Source organism: Protobothrops mucrosquamatus, unplaced genomic scaffold (assembly GCF_001527695.2).
Source record: "Protobothrops mucrosquamatus isolate PMUCROS unplaced genomic scaffold, P.Mucros_1.0 scaffold593, whole genome shotgun sequence".
Lineage (NCBI taxonomy): Eukaryota > Metazoa > Chordata > Lepidosauria > Squamata > Viperidae > Protobothrops > Protobothrops mucrosquamatus.
The window spans coordinates 189,002-204,354 of record NW_015386892.1 but is presented as its reverse complement, the minus strand read 5'-3'; the positions used below and the strand labels follow the sequence as shown (position 1 = coordinate 204,354).

Here is a 15,353-nt window from a genome sequence, read left to right as displayed (position 1 = left end):
AAACATCCGGCTGACTCCGCGAAGGACCATAAAAACAAGAAAGCAAAGATAGCACAGGCAGTCCTTGGCTTACGACCACAAATGAGCCCCAAAATTTCTGATGCTGAGACATTAAGTCAGATTGCCTCGTTTTACAAACTTCTTGCCACAGTTGTTAAGTGAATCCTTGCAAGTTGTTAAGTTAGTAACCCGGTTAAGTGTATCTGGGCTTCCCCCGTTGACTTTGCTTGTCAGGTCGCAAAAGGGGATCACGTGACTCCAGGACACTGCAACCGTCCTAAGTGTGAGTCAGTTGCCAAGCGTCTGAATTTTGATCCCATGACTGTGGGGATGCTGCAACAGCCGTTTAGGTGTGAAAAATGGTCATGTCCATTTGTTCAGCACCCTTGTAACTTCGATCACTAAAGGAACCGTTGTAAGTCGAGGACTGCCTGTCCTGCATTAAATCAATCCAACCTTGCCTGCTTAGTTTCTTAAAGTGCAACAAAGGCATTTTACCTCGCAGTTGAACTCCATTTCAGCATCCATGGTAATAATCCGAACCGTGAAGGTTTTGGGCTGCTTCCTCTTTAAAGAGCTGAAACTCATGCGGGAGGCGATGGCCCCCGCCATGGCGAGTGCCCCCTAGACTTCACCTATGCCAAAGGGGTATCCTGACCCTTCTCTGTGGGGAAGGTCCAAAGGGGGGGAGTGGGAGGGAGGAATCACCCACGGTTTAGATGCCAAGCTGCTGGATCAAACCCAAGGAAGTCCGAAGAACCAGCCAGCTCGTCCGGAGCTTTTCTATGAGAAAAAGGTGGGGGGTCCAACTCGCCCCCTTTAACATGTTTCCAAGAGGTGGTTCTGTCCCACTGGTCTTCTTCACCAAAGCAGAAAGAAAAAGGAAACGCACACCCAGTTCAAAACAGGTGGCCCCCCAATTGCAAAAACTAAGTTTGTTTGGGGGGGGTTTATAGGAACCGTTTATAGGAACTGCTCAGCCTTCCAAATTCCTAAATTTTAGGGGGGGAAAAACTTGGAAAATAAATTGGTGGAGGGATTAACGCTGGGAGGGGTATTAGATGGGCACAATTCACACGGGAGCGACAAGCCCAACAGATGCCTGCCAGTGGATGGGTGTGGGGCACAGGAGGAAAATTGGGTAGCCCCCCAATTTTATTTGGGAACGAAAGTGTCTCAAAAAAGAGACTGAAATCGGCCCAATCTTGACCCGGGTGGGGAGTGGGCTCCTTTTCAAGGCTTGATATCCTCTGTATATTTTGGAGGGCTGAAGCTGCCCCTCCAAAAAGGACTTCTGGGGTTTTCCGGAAGGTGCCGAGGGAGGCGTCCTCGGAAAGAAGCCCGCGAGAAATCGGCACCCCACTTCGGCCCTTCTTGTTCGGGGGGGAGGAGGGCAGGGAAGTCCAGAGCCGAAGGGACCTGGGAGAAAGAGAAGGCGGATTAATAAGAGCAAAGAAAATTTATTCACAGAAGACCAGGGAAGCCTTCATGCCAGCTCCAGGAGAAACAAACCACAGATTAATTATCATCAATCCCAAGCCACCATCCCAGCCAGGAAACCAAGAAAAGAGCAGAATGGGAAAAGGGAGAGATTATCCATTTTGCAATTTTCTCTATATTTTCTATATAAGGGGGAGGGAGAAATAAGGGGGGGGGAACCCAAGCAAGAAAAGGGACGCTGGTTAAAGGTGTGGGGGGGAGGAATTATTAAATTCAAGGCTGAGGGGAGAGGAAATAAAGGGTCTGGGGGCTTCCAGAGACCCCCAAATCCAATATTCCCAATGTTTATTGGGGGGGGAATTCTCTCAGTGCCAGTATCTAGATATATGAGGTGGGGGCTTCAAGATGGCCCCTTGTAATTAGGGGAGGGGGCTTCCTATTCTCAATGTGTGTATTTATGAGGGGGAGGCTGCCATAAAATATATATGGGGGGTCTCCAAGGACAGAAGCTTGGGAGGGGGCTTTTTGTAGGGGCCTATAAGGGGGAGAGGCTTCTATAAGACCTGCTGAGGGGGAGGCCCAGGCTTTTGGGGGGCTTCCCGCCCAAGGGGGGTCCAGGGACCTTCTCCGCGTGGAAGGGGGCGGGGGAGGAGGGCCCCCGCCCCATAAGTGGGGAGGGGCGCTCGGGGACGGGGGGGTCTCTCTCCTCGGGGTGCCTCGCCGCCCTCCCGCCCCTCCCGCGCTCAAACGCTGCCCTCACCTCGGCCACCACAGCCTAACCTGTCACTCCTCGCCCCTCGCCTGTCATTGGCGGAGACGAGGCCATAGGCCCGCCTCTGGAGGCGGGGCGCCACGGTTCCGGCCGCCCGCTCGGACCTAGGGAAGTCAGTTCCCTGAGCCGGGAGGACCGCGCAGCACTTCCGGTTTTCGAGCGATGGCCGCCATTTTGTGGGGGCGATAAGGCGCCGCGCCGGATTCCCCCTCTCCTCCGAAATCTTTGCCAGGCCTAGTCCCGACTTTTGTAGGGGCGCCGTTTTTACGGCGACTTTTTGCGGCGGGTCTCTGTCCCGCGAGCCACTACTTTCCGCGCGTTTCTAAAAGAACCGGAAAGGTGGATGCAAGGTTAAAGGTAACCGCAACCCCTAGTCGAAATGAGGTAGGGAAGGACGGATTGGTGGATACGCTTGTCTATCTGCACGAATGGCCCTCCCTCTGCAATGAGCGTAGACGAGGGAGGCTGACTGCTCCCTTGCCCTCTAAGGAGCCAGGCCGGAGATGGCGCGGCTTCGAGCGCCCTCTAGTGTAAGAAACGGCGAAGGACAAAATACGGGAGGAAAGAAAGGAAAGGCATTATTATGCACTCGTATTATGCATTCACACAATACACCGAACCATAAACTAAATAAATGGGCTGAGTTTGCCTGACCAGCTAAATTAGCCAAAGGATTCGCTTAGTGGTTACAGTAATCATATGTAATTAACCAGAGTCCGTGTTTCTCCATCTCTGCTTTTTCCCTTACTGGTTATTAGGAAATCTTCAACCCAGGTAATCTTGTTAAGTGTGTTCTGCAAAAGTAACTTGTGGAGTTTTAACTGACCTAGGTAGTGTGTTGTGTGAACACAGCTTGTAGGGCTTTTTTTAAATAGTTTTATTTATTTTCAATTTCAACATTAAAAACAAAGGGATGTAGGGACGGTTAAAAGCCACAAAAGTTAAACCACAAACGGATAATCGGTACTTTACTCCAGGTTTAGTCTGGATCTATATGTTTAACCCATAGTTGTATAAATGAACCATGATTAGCTGGCTTTATAACATCGCATCTTTGCAATGCTACAATAATCAGACCGGGTTTTGCCTCGTTCACAAAGCCAAAATTTAAACTGCCCATTTCATGGCTTCATCTGCTCTTTGAAGCCAGCACCATCTGGAAGGAGCCCTGCCAGTTTGTTTTGGACTCTGAAAATATATATATATATATTGAAAATATATATATTTGAAAATGCAAAATGCTGGTTTTAAATAACATATTAAACTATAAGCAAAAGAAACCTTGTTATGGCTTGGTGTGCAAATCTGGTCAGTGCATTTAATGCACAGAAAAAGAACAGATGTTCCAAGCTAAGAGCATTTAATTTACAGCATTTTTAAGCAATGTCTCCCCCTCATTAACTTGAAACATCCAGGGGAAAAAAACATCTATTAAGCAGCCCTAAATAATATTGAGAAAAATGGGCACTTTGCTTAGCCCAATCAATCAAAGCTTTGGCAGCCACTATCACACAGCAAAGCTTGGTTAATGTTAACCTTTCTTTCTTTGTAACAATGTGAGAGGGGGGAGCAAGCCAACCTGTTTATTGGCTGACATTCAATCTATGGTGGATTAAGCAATAACTAAAAGGTAAAATTCAACAGGTAAGTTAAACGCATTGCAGACACCATGAGCTGACCAAGACTCTTCTAGGCTGCCCTAGCCCCTGTGGCTGAAGTTTTACGCAGTGTGTGAATCCAGCACCCTGGGTTAAATAGCAAGCTAAGATGATGCAATCTTAACAGCATACAAAAAAGTAATAATAATAATAATAAAGCACTCTTTTTACTGCCAAGAACGGAGTCCTAAACTAGTCATTCTCCAGGTCAAAGGGAAGGATCCAATGGTTTCCCCAGCTTGTCTAAAACTCTGCCATCTTTCATTTGAAATCCAGCAAGCGTGCCCTTCCGGAGACATCTGTTGTGCCCCTCACGTGCCCTTGCTAAATTCTCATCATGGATCATTTAGACATTCAGAGACAGGCATTCTGGCCTGGCTGAAGAAGACGGGGAAAGACTTAAGCCAGCTTTCCTTGGCTGGCTGTAGCTACCATGGATTGTAGCCAGCATAATTGATGGAGATGTTGTCAGGTCAGCTCCCAAGTTTTAAAATCACAACCCATCGCTTGCTTTTCCTGGTGATTTAAGACTTCCATCTACATTGTTCGATGGCCTCTGTGGTCAAGCCCTGCGAGGGAGGCCATTTCGGAAAACGAGACAGGGCAAGAGGTTCGGGAATGGCGATGGCTTATTGTATTGCCCTGGCGCATCTCCCAACCTTAGCAACTTTAAGAGGTATAGAATACAGAAGACAGAGTTGGGAGGAACCTTAGAGGTCTTCTAGACCAACCCCCTGCTTGAGCAGGACACCCTATCCAGTCTCTCCTGGAAAACTTCCAGTGATGGAGCACCCACAACATCCACCCACTGATTTTATTATTCCGGCGCTAAAAAGTTACCTAGTTAAGTAATGACAGGTCTGCAAGGAGACCCCCAAGGACCCCACAGTCCTCCTCCTCTTCCTCCTCTCTACAAACCCCCCTCCCTCCTAGCATGGATGATGAAGGTCCCCAGTTGGGCAATGAAACGTCTGCAAGGAGACCCCCGAGCTCAGAGAGCACCAGGGACCCCACACTCTTCTTCTTCATCATCATCATCATCCCTGCAGCCCCCCTCCCTCCTCCTAGCACTGATGGGGGACCTCCTCAGTGGGCAATGAAAGGTCTGGAAGGAGACCCCCCCTCTCCCGCCAGCTGCAAACCTCCGCTGGAAAGCGGCTCCGGGCAAGGCGGGAGAGCGCGGCGCCGCCCCCGGCCCTCCCTCGCCCGGCCGGGTTGGCTGCCGCCCGCCGCCCCGCTNGGAGATGGCGCGGCTTCGAGCGCCCTCTAGTGTAAGAAACGGCGAAGGACAAAATACGGGAGGAAAGAAAGGAAAGGCATTATTATGCACTCGTATTATGCATTCACACAATACACCGAACCATAAACTAAATAAATGGGCTGAGTTTGCCTGACCAGCTAAATTAGCCAAAGGATTCGCTTAGTGGTTACAGTAATCAAATGTAATTAACCAGAGTCCGTGTTTCTCCATCTCTGCTTTTTCCCTTACTGGTTATTAGGAAATCTTCAACCCAGGTAATCTTGTTAAGTGTGTTCTGCAAAAGTAACTTGTGGAGTTTTAACTGACCTAGGTAGTGTGTTGTGTGAACACAGCTTGTAGGGCTTTTTTTTAATAGTTTTATTTATTTTCAATTTCAACATTAAAAACAAAGGGATGTAGGGACGGTTAAAAGGCACAAAAGTTAAACCACAAATGGATAATCGGTACTTTACTCCAGGTTTAGTCTGGATCCATATGTTTAACCCATAGTTGTATAAATGAACCATGATTAGCTGGCTTTATAACATCGCATCTTTGCAATGCTACAATAATCAGACCGGGTTTTGCCTCGTTCACAAAGCCAGAATTTAAACTGCCCGTTTCATGGCTTCATCTGCTCTTTGAAGCCAGCACCATCTGGAAGGAGCCCTGCCAGTTTGTTTTGGACTCTGAAAATGCAAAATGCTGGTTTTAAATAACATATTAAACTATAAGCAAAAGAAACCTTGTTATGGCTCGATGTGAAAATCTGGTCAGTGCATTTAATGCACAGAAAAAGAACAGATGTTCCAAGCTAAGAGCATTTAATTTACAGCATTTTTAAGCAATGTCTCCCCCTCATTAACTTGAAACATCCAGGGAAAAAAAACATCTATTAAGCAGCCCTAAATAATATTGAGAAAAATGGGCACTTTGCTTAGCCCAATCAATCAAAGCTTTGGCAGCCACTATCACACAGCAAAGCTTGGTTAATGTTAACCTTTCTTTCTTTGTAACAATGTGAGAGGGGGGAGCAAGCCAACCTGTTTATTGGCTGACATTCAATCTATGGTGGATTAAGCAATAACTAAAAGGTAAAATTCAACAGGTAAGTTAAACGCATTGCAGACACCATGAGCTGACCAAGACTCTTCTAGGCTGCCCTAGCCCCTGTGGCTGAAGTTTTACGCAATGTGTGAATCCAGCACCCTGGGTTAAATAGCAAGCTAAGATGATGCAATCTTAACAGCATACAAAAAAGTAATAATAATAATAATAAAGCACTCTTTTTACTGCCAAGAACGGAGTCCTAAACTAGTCATTCTCCAGGTCAAAGGGAAGGATCCAATGGTTTCCCCAGCTTGTCTAAAACTCTGCCATCTTTCATTTGAAATCCAGCAAGCGTGCCTTTCCGGAGACATCTGTTGTGCCCCTCACGTGCCCTTGCTAAATTCTCATCATGGATCATTTAGACATTCAGAGACAGGCATTCTGGCCTGGCTGAAGAAGACGGGGAAAGACTTAAGCCAGCTTTCCTTGGCTGGCTGTAGCTACCATGGATTGTAGCCAGCGTAATTGATGGAGATGTGGTGAACTCTGTCAGGTCAGCTCCCAAGTTTTAAAATCACAACCCATCACTTGCTTTTCCTGGTGATTTAAGACTTCCATCTACATTGTTCGATGGCCTCTGTGGTCAAGCCCTGCGAGGGAGGCCAGTTCGGAAAACGAGACAGGGCAAGAGGTTCGGGAATGGTGATGGCTTATTGTATTGCCCTGGTGCATCTCCCAACCTTAGCAACTTTACGAGGTATAGAATACAGAATGACAGTTGGAAGGAACCTTAGAGGTCTTCTAGACCAACCCCCTGCTTGAGCAGGACACCCTGTCCAGTCTCTCCTGGAAAACTTCCAGTGATGGAGCACCCACAACATCCATCCACTGATTTTATTATTCCGGCGCTAAAAAGTTGCCTAGTTAAGTAATGACAGGTCTGCAAGGAGACCCCCAAGGACCCCACAGTCCTCCTCCTCTTCCTCCTCTCTACAAACCCCCCTCTCTCCTAGCACGGATGATGAAGGTCCCCAGTTGGGCAATGAAACGTCTGCAAGGAGACCCCCGAGCTCAGAGAGCACCAGGGACCCCACACTCTTCTTCTTCTTCTTCTTCTTCATCATCATCATCATCATCATCATCATCATCATCATCATCATCCTCCCTGCAGCCCCCCTCCCCCTAGCACTGATGGGGGACCTCCTCAGTGGACAATGAAAGGTCTGTCAAGGAGACCCCCCCCTCCCGCCAGCTGCAAACCTCCGCTGGAAAGCGGCTCCGGGCAAGGCGGGAGAGCGCGGCGCCGCCCCCGGCCCTCCCTCGCCCGGCCGGGTTGGCTGCCGCCCGCCGCCCCGCTCGGGTCCGCCCCGCGCCGCTTGGCCCGGGCAGATCGCGCAGGAGAGCGAAGATGGCGACGCGGGCGGGCGCCCTCCCGGCCCGGCCTTGGCTGCGGGCGCTGCGCGGAGGAGACCCCCGGCCGGGCAGCCCCGGAGCCCGGTGAGACCCCCGAGACCCCCGGCGCGCCTTCCTCCTCCTCCTCCTCCTCCTCCCCACGCCTCCCTCCCGGCTCGAGCAGCCCCGGCCCTGCGCTCCCCTCCTTCTCTTCCTCCTTCTTTTCCTCCTCCTCCTTCTCTTTCTCCTTCCTCCTTTTCCTCTTCTTCCTCCTCCTTTTCCTCCTCCTCCCTCCTCTTTTTCCTCTTCCTCCTTTTCATCCTCCTCCTCTTCCTCCTCCTCCTCCTCCTCCTCTTCCTCTGCGGGCCCGATCCCTGCGCGAAGAGGCAGCCTCGGGGCGCACCAGAGAAGGGAGGGGAAGGGCCGGGTGGCGGGGCTGTCCGGCGGGGATGGGGGCGAGCAAGGGGGGCGAGGCCCCGAAGATCCCCCTTCCCGCTTTGTCCCGGCCCACTAGGACCCCCGGCTGCCACCGGAGCGGAGCAGGGCCGGGCCAGGGGGGAGCCAGCCCGGCGAGACGCCCCGTCCCGGCCCCTCTTGGCTTTCTCAAACTCTCCCGCGAAGAGCAGAGGCTGGGCAAGGCCATGTGGGGGGGGGGCTCCCCGTTTTGCTAGAAAGCTGCCTCCCCCAAGAAGGAGGAGTGGCCCCCCCAGAATCTGCCCGGGCTCTGGCTGTTGCATTCGCACAGGGCAGCTGAGCGCCCCTCCCCGGACTCTCAAGCGCCTTCTGGGCATGGGAGTTTGTATGAATCCAGCCCCTGGGGGTCAATCTGTAGGTCTTCTGCACTGCCCCCCACCCCAAAGAGATCGGGGAGAAGTGGGAGCAAAGGCTGGAAGCTCTTTGTCTGGGATGGTCCAGTGCGTCCCTGTCTGGGCGAGGGGTGGGCTAGATGACCTTTGAGGTCCCCTCAACCCTGGGATTCCTTCCTGCAAGGAGAGCGGATGCTTTTGGGTTGATGGGAAAGGGAGGTCAAAGTGGAAGTCCTGTTCTTCTTGTCACTGGGGGCTGAAAATAACATTTAAGCCCTTCCTCCTTTCATTCTAAATTTAAAAGTTGGGGTACCTGGTGCTCCCGCCTCTCTTTGGTCCCCAAAAGAGCAGTTCAAAGTTGGTGAGTTTGCAGAACCGGAGGTGGACTGGAATCCAGGTCTCGCTGGGCCAGGCTAGCATCCTAAAAGAGCAGGATACAAAAAGAATAGATAAATAAATAAAATACAAAACTGTAGCTTGGGCCAAAAGAGGAGGGTGCTGGGCGATTGTGGTTTATTCTTAGTAAACCAGGAATGGGTTTCCCTTGGCGCGCGCGTCAGCATCCCTGCCAAGTTACTAGTCCCTTTGAAAATAACGGCCATGCTAATTGTCACAATGGAGGAAAGGTTGGTGGAGATGACAGAATTTCCTGAGATGGCCAAAAATTGGCTTCTTGGATTAGGGAAAAGACAACAAACTACATTTGTCAGCAACTGAAAAAGCTTGTATTTTGGCTGAAATAGGGAAAAAAATTGAACCTGGTTTATGGGTTTGGTGATTAGAATACGGAAAGAGAGGAGCGATATAATATAAATGCATTTATAATTGCTGCAAAAAGATTGAAAGTTCCTTTATAGCCTTATTTTACTTACTAGGTGTTTTTCTTTCGTTTGTTTTCTATTTACTGATCACTTTCAATTTCTTTGTTTTGACTGTAAAAATTAACTAAATAAAATTAACTTCAATAAAAATTAACTAAAAAGGAGAAAAAAAAAGATCCAGCCGTGCTTGGACTACAGTTCCCATCCCTCACCCAGGCAGCATGGTTGAGGGGGTGCTGTGGCTGTGGATGATGGGTATTGTTATCAAACCCAATAGGAAAATATCGTTTGGGGGGGGGAAACAAATCAGAAATTAACTGTTTGTTCTTGTACAGTAAGGAGAGGGGAGCCAACCAGGGATGTCAGATTAGCCGTTGAAAAGATTGTTGACCAGGTATTTTCTGAAGTTAATGAGTGACCAGGATTGGAGCAAAGGTTTTGGTCAAATAAAGCAGGGGGGATATTATTAGAAAAAGTTTGATTGGTATATACTGGATCACCACATTGGAAGACTGTCTTGGTCTCTATCTAAAGAGGGCTAACAGAGAAGGGTTTGATTGCGTCTGTTTTTCAAGAGTCTATAGGAGGACTACATAGAATAAAAAAATAATAGAATAGAATAGAAATAGAAATAGTAATAGTAATAATTAGAATTAGAATAATAATAGAATAATAGAATTAGAATAAAAATAGAATTAGAATAGAATTAGAATAGAATAGAATCATTAGAATTAGAATAATGGAAATAGAATAGAAAAATAGAATTAGACTAGAATACAATTAGACTAGACTAGACTAGAATAGAATAGAATAGAATACAGAGTACAAATTATAACCAACCAATAAAATAAACGTCTCAACTTTCTTTCAGAGGTTATTCCAAAGACAGTGAAAGCAGCTGGTTCCGCTCACTCTTCGTCCACAAAGTGGATCCCCGGAAAGACGCTCATTCTAACCTCTTGTCCAAGAAGGAGACCAATCACCTCTACAAGATCCAATGTGAGTCTCTTCCCCCTCCCCTCCCCCTCCCTAATTTCTAAATTTCCTTTCTTTCCTGGAACAGCTTCACTTGCACGGACCGTATCCTAATTTTATGGCCACTTCAGGCAAAGTTTCTGAACTTGGACCACTTTTAAGACGTTTGGACTTCAGCTCCCAGAATGGTTCCCAAAGAAAAACCGTTTTTTCTTTGCTCTCGTTTCAGTCCACAATGTGAAGCCCGAATGCTTGGATGCCTACAACAGACTCGCGTAAGGATCGGCTGTCTCGTTTTTCCTTCCTTTTCCCTTTCTCATACCTTCCTTCCTTTTCCCTTTCTCATTCCTTCCTCCCTCCCTCCCTCCCTCCCTCCCTTCCTTCCTTCCAACTGTGCCCATTGCTAGGAGTTCAATCCTGACCAGCTCAAGGTTGACACAGCCTTTCTTCCCTCCAAGATCAGTAAAATGAGGACCCAGATTGTTGGGGGGCAACATGCGGACTCTGTAAACCACTTAGAGAGGGGCTACAAAGCACTGTGAAGGGGTGTATAAGTCTAAGGGCTAGTGCCATTGTATTTATTTCCGAGCAGCCAAGAATAAACGTGAAGGCTGTGCTTGTTGGTCCGAGGGAAATATTTTTCATTCAAATAATTTAATTAAAATAACTTACATTTCCCCTGGACCGAGAAACACCGCCTCCCCTGTTTGTTAGCCTCCAGGGCGCACTCAGCAACGTGCAAAGCGAGGAGAGGGAAGATTCAGTTTTTAGCACCTTCCTGAAATTCTCCCTTATTTTGCAAATATGGCTTTTCTGCCCCTCGGTTACTTTTGAGCCTTCCTTTGCTTTTGCAGGGAAGAAGTCCTTCCCAAGCTGCATTCCGACACGGGGTATCCCTGTGAACTGGTTGGCAACTGGAATACGTGGTACGGCGAGCAGGACCAGGCAGGTGAGGAGGGGAAACTTGACTTGAGCTGGGTAAAGGGCACTGTACGGTACACAGTCCCCACTTAACGACCGTATGTTTGGTGACCGTTCAAGGTGACGAACGGCGCTGCAAAAGGTGATTTAGGGCCGATCCTCACACTTACGACACTGTCACAGCATCCCTGATGGTCACGTGGTTGCAATTGGCAAAGCGGCCCGCCTTTACGACGGGCACAGCGACCCACGGCCCCACGACCGCCATTTTAAGCTTTCCCCACCCTCTCCCGACCAGCAAGTTATCAGCGGGGGAGCTGACAGAGAAGACGGCAAGTCACAGCGATGCAGACGTATTGCTTAATGACCGCGGTGTTCTGCTTAACAACTGCAGCAAAAAACAAAGGTGGTAAAATTGATCACATGACCACGGGGGGAATGCCGCAACGGTCATGAAGTGTGAAAAACGGCCCTAAGTCGCTTTTTTCAGTGCCGTTGTAACTTCGAAGTGAACTGTCGTAAGCCGAGGACAAGCCGTACAGTGGAACAACCCAGCCCGAGGCTCGCTTGCGTTTTATATCCGCTCCTCCTTTTGGGGGGCTGTGTAAGAATCGGTGGCCTCTTTCGTCTCTTTGCAGTGCATATCTGGAGGTTCGTCGGTGGCTACTCGGCCCTCATGGAGTCCATGAACAAGCTGAGGGAGAACCAGGTATTTGGGGGGTGCCCCATCTCACCCCGGTCTTCCCTGGCGCAGCAGGTTGCGGTGCTGTTCGAATATCCGTTGTTGATTCGCGTGTTAAAATTATACGTGCCGAGGGCTGCGGGAGACGTCAGGAGATTCCGGCCGTTCAAAACAGTATAAAGGTTTGCAGGTAGTCCTCAATTTACGGCCACGATTGAGCCCCAGAGTTTCTGTGAGTTTCCCCCCCCCCTCCGTTTTACGACCTTTCTTGCCACCGTTCGTTAAGTGAATCGCTGAAGTTGTTAAATGAGTCACCTTCTGCCACCTGACTCTCCCCTTTTTCCTGTTCCGGCAGGAATATCTGCAGTTCCGCAAAGAGAGGAGTAGCATGCTCCATTCGCGAAGGAACCAGCTGCTCCTGGAGTTCAGCTTCTGGAATGAGCCCCTGCCACGCGCCGGGCCCAACATCTACGAACTGCGCTCGTACAAGCTGAAGGTGAGATCTCTTCGCAGGGGCCCTCCTTGACGATGAATGTCCTTTTTTCTCGGCAATTTATTTATTCATCTATTGGTATCCCGCCTTGATTATTATTATTATTTTTTACAAATCACTCAAGGCAGCAAGCATGCTAGCCTTCCCTCTTCCCCCTCCTGTTTTGTTTACAGGAATAACCTTGTGGGGTGGGCTGAGAGAGAGTAACTGGCCCAAAGCCACCCAGCCACCATTCATGCCTAAGGTGGGACTAGAACTCCCAAACACCTGGTGATAGGCCCAAAGTCACCCAGCCACCATTCATGCCTAAGGCGGGACTAGAACTCCCAAACACCTGGTGATAAGACTCAAAGTTACCCAGTCACCTTTCATGCCTAAGGTGGGACTAGAACTCACCATCTCCTGGTGTTTGGCCCAAAGCCAGCTGGGTGACTTTGTGCCAGTCGCTCTCTTTCAGCTCAACCAACCTCACAGGGTTGTCGTGGTGGGGCAAATAGGAGGAGGAAGGCATGTTACATACGTTGGCTGCCTTGAGTTATTTATAAAGTAATAAAGGAGGGAATAACAATCTAATTAATAAGTTTGCTGATCCAACTGTAAAGGCTGAGATTGGCCGATTTGGTGCCGTGAATGAATTTCTGCAATCTTCTCTTCCTTTTTGAATTTCAGCCCGGGACCATGATTGAGTGGGGAAACAACTGGTAAGCAGAAAGGAGTTCAAATATTTTTTTAAAGTTGCCCACAGGTCAGGATACAAGAGAGATTAATGAATTCCCCGAAGAAAAAAAGTGATATTTGCAATTTGCAGCTCGCACAGAGCAAAACAATTATTGCTAGCAAAAGAGTAATTCTTCGTGTTTCTTCATCTCTCTCTTTCTCGGTTGGCCCAGGGCTCGGGCAATTAAACACCGTCAAGATAACCAGGAAGCGGTGGGGGGCTTCTTCTCCCAAATTGGAGAGTTGTACATCGTACATCACTTGTGGGGTAGGTAGCCTTGAAACCCCATAGTTCTCTAGAGATGGGGTCCCCAACCCCAATCCGTGGACCAGTACCGGGCTGCGGTATGCCAGCAACCAGGCCACACAAACAAGCAAAGCCCCATCAGCAGGAAGCAGGCAGCACACAAAACCACACACTCTCCGGTCCACGGAAAAACCTCTCTCCCAATTGAGTCCAGTTGAGTTCACTTACCATCCAATTGGCCTTATAAAGTAACCTTATAATTTAGGAGATGTTTTTGTCGCTTTGCAGCCTATAGAGACCTGCAATCTCGAGAGGAGACAAGGAACGCGGCCTGGAGGAAGCGAGGATGGGATGAAAATGTTTACTATACAGGTCAGACATTTTGATAAGGTGCTGCTGGACGTCTTATTCAAGGTTGCGGCTGCTTCAGTGCTCTGACCTTCATTTTCAATGCTATGTGACAGTTTCCCAGCCAATCTTGCAATCCCTTGCTCCCTTCGCCACTCAGCAGCAGCCACTCACCTGCCTGCTGAAGAGGGAGGAAGGGACGGAGGGAGGGAGGCATTCCCTGTTGGCCAAGGGTATCTCAAATTGGGTGCCAAGAACAACGAGTCACAATTTCCCAAGATACTGTCTCACTCTGTGACACTTTGAATGTCCTTCTTGTGTTTGCAGTTCCTCTCGTTCGGAGCATGGAATCCCGAATCATGATACCCCTGAAGATTTCCCCGTTGCAATGACCCACCTTCCCTGGGCAGCGCAAGGCTCAGCCGTCACCCGGGGGAAAAAGAAAACTTCATTACATTTCCTCCCCAGCCCCTTCCCCTCTAATAAACTTCGTTACTTCCTGCTTCTCTAACCTTTTCTGCTTTGTTTCGAGAGCAGTGTTCCTCCGCCTAAGGCGCTCTAAAAGATGTGCGGACTTCAACTCCCAGAATTCCCCAGCCAGCACGCTCTAAGAAGCCTGGAACTTCAACTCCCAGCATTCCTGAGTCAGCGTGGCTGGCTGGGGAATTCTGGGAGTTGAAGTCCGCACATCTTAAATCGCCCTGGTTTGAGGAACACTGAGCTAGAAAGATTTTGTCCTTTTTTTTTTTTTATCTGTCCATTCCATTTTTTTTTCTTCCTCCCAACCGTCAGCGTGTTAATTTCCAGTTGGAGCAGAGCCTGATGAATGCTTAGCTTGTTCTGCAGAGGAAGAGGATAATCAAATATTTGATGAGAGGCTATTGACGTCCAGAGAGCTGACTTTGGTGCCTGTTGTGAGGGACGGACGCTTTGTGTGCACCAGATTCTCTTCCCTAGCGTCCAGCTTCTTTTCTGGAGGGGGAAGGTGAGCCCTCCCCCAGCTTCCTTTAGAAGGACAAGCATTCTGACATCTGGAAGCATTCATGTGGGCCTGCCACGGCCACGGATGCTCATGGCAGATAGTCTGAGCTTTAGCGACTTAAAAAGAATTGACAGTAGCAATGATGATAATAATAATAAAAGGTCTGCTTTTCAAGGGCTGTGTGACTTGCCTTATTGCACACGGAATTAAATATTTAACACACTGCATCTGGTTTTGGTCAGAATAGAAAAAAAGAGGAGTGCAGAGAAGAGCAACAAAGATGATTAGGAGACTGGAGGCTCAAACAAAGAACGGTTGCTGGAATTGGGGATGTCTAGTTTAATGAAAAGGAGGAGTAGGGGAGAGATGATAGCAATCTTCTAATATTTGAGGGGCTGCCACAAGGAAGGGGGGGTTAATCTATTCCCCAAAGACCCTGAAGGCAGGACAAGAAGCAACGGATGGAAACTAACCACGGAGAGAAGCAACCTGGATCTTTCTTGACAGTGAGAGCAATTAACCAGTGGAACGACTTGCCTCCAGACGTTGTGGGTGCTCCATTATTGGAGGTTTTGAAGAAAAGACTGGGCAGCTATTTATCCGGAATGCTAAAAAGGTCTCTTGTTTGAGTGGGTGGGGGCTGGATTAGAAAACCCCCAAGGTCCAGAGGTTGTGGGTGCTCCATCACGGGAGGTTTTCAAGAAAAGTTTGAACAATCATTCGATCGGGATGCTATAAGAACTCCTGCCTAGGACAGGGTGTTGAATTAGAACAGGGGTCCCCAACGCCCGGTCCGTGGACCAGTACCA

General features: G+C 48.8%; 2 protein-coding genes across 2 annotated transcripts in view; one reads left to right on the top strand and one right to left on the bottom strand.

The window, feature by feature from the left end:
• The window catches only part of NF2 (neurofibromin 2), a 39,277-nt gene extending 38,398 nt beyond the window's left edge, over positions 1-879 (bottom strand). Inside the window, exon 1 of the mRNA XM_029284432.1 lies at positions 499-879. Within this exon, the coding sequence (XP_029140265.1) occupies positions 499-612 (114 nt within the window). The 5' untranslated portion in view covers positions 613-879. The remainder of the gene's footprint in view (positions 1-498) is intronic.
• A 6,689-nt stretch (positions 880-7,568) lies between these two features.
• NIPSNAP1 (nipsnap homolog 1) lies at positions 7,569-14,067 on the top strand. The gene is made up of 10 exons (XM_015817449.1): positions 7,569-7,657; positions 10,051-10,178; positions 10,384-10,429; positions 11,009-11,103; positions 11,714-11,784; positions 12,113-12,253; positions 12,920-12,951; positions 13,141-13,235; positions 13,503-13,586; positions 13,890-14,067. The coding sequence occupies exons 1-10, from the start codon at positions 7,569-7,571 to the stop codon at positions 13,952-13,954; spliced, it is 846 nt and encodes a 281-aa protein (XP_015672935.1). The 3' UTR covers positions 13,955-14,067.
• The last annotated feature ends 1,286 nt before the right edge of the window (positions 14,068-15,353 follow it).

Bases quoted from the DNA above. Each gene is read 5' to 3' on its own strand.
- NIPSNAP1 (XM_015817449.1), top strand. From the start codon at position 7,569: ATGGCGACGCGGGCGGGCGCCCTCCCGGCCCGGCCTTGGCTGCGGGCG. The intron at 12,952-13,140 runs GTAAGCAGAAAG...CGGTTGGCCCAG, and splicing joins ATTGAGTGGGGAAACAACTG to GGCTCGGGCAATTAAACACC. The intron at 13,587-13,889 runs GTCAGACATTTT...TTGTGTTTGCAG, and splicing joins TGAAAATGTTTACTATACAG to TTCCTCTCGTTCGGAGCATG.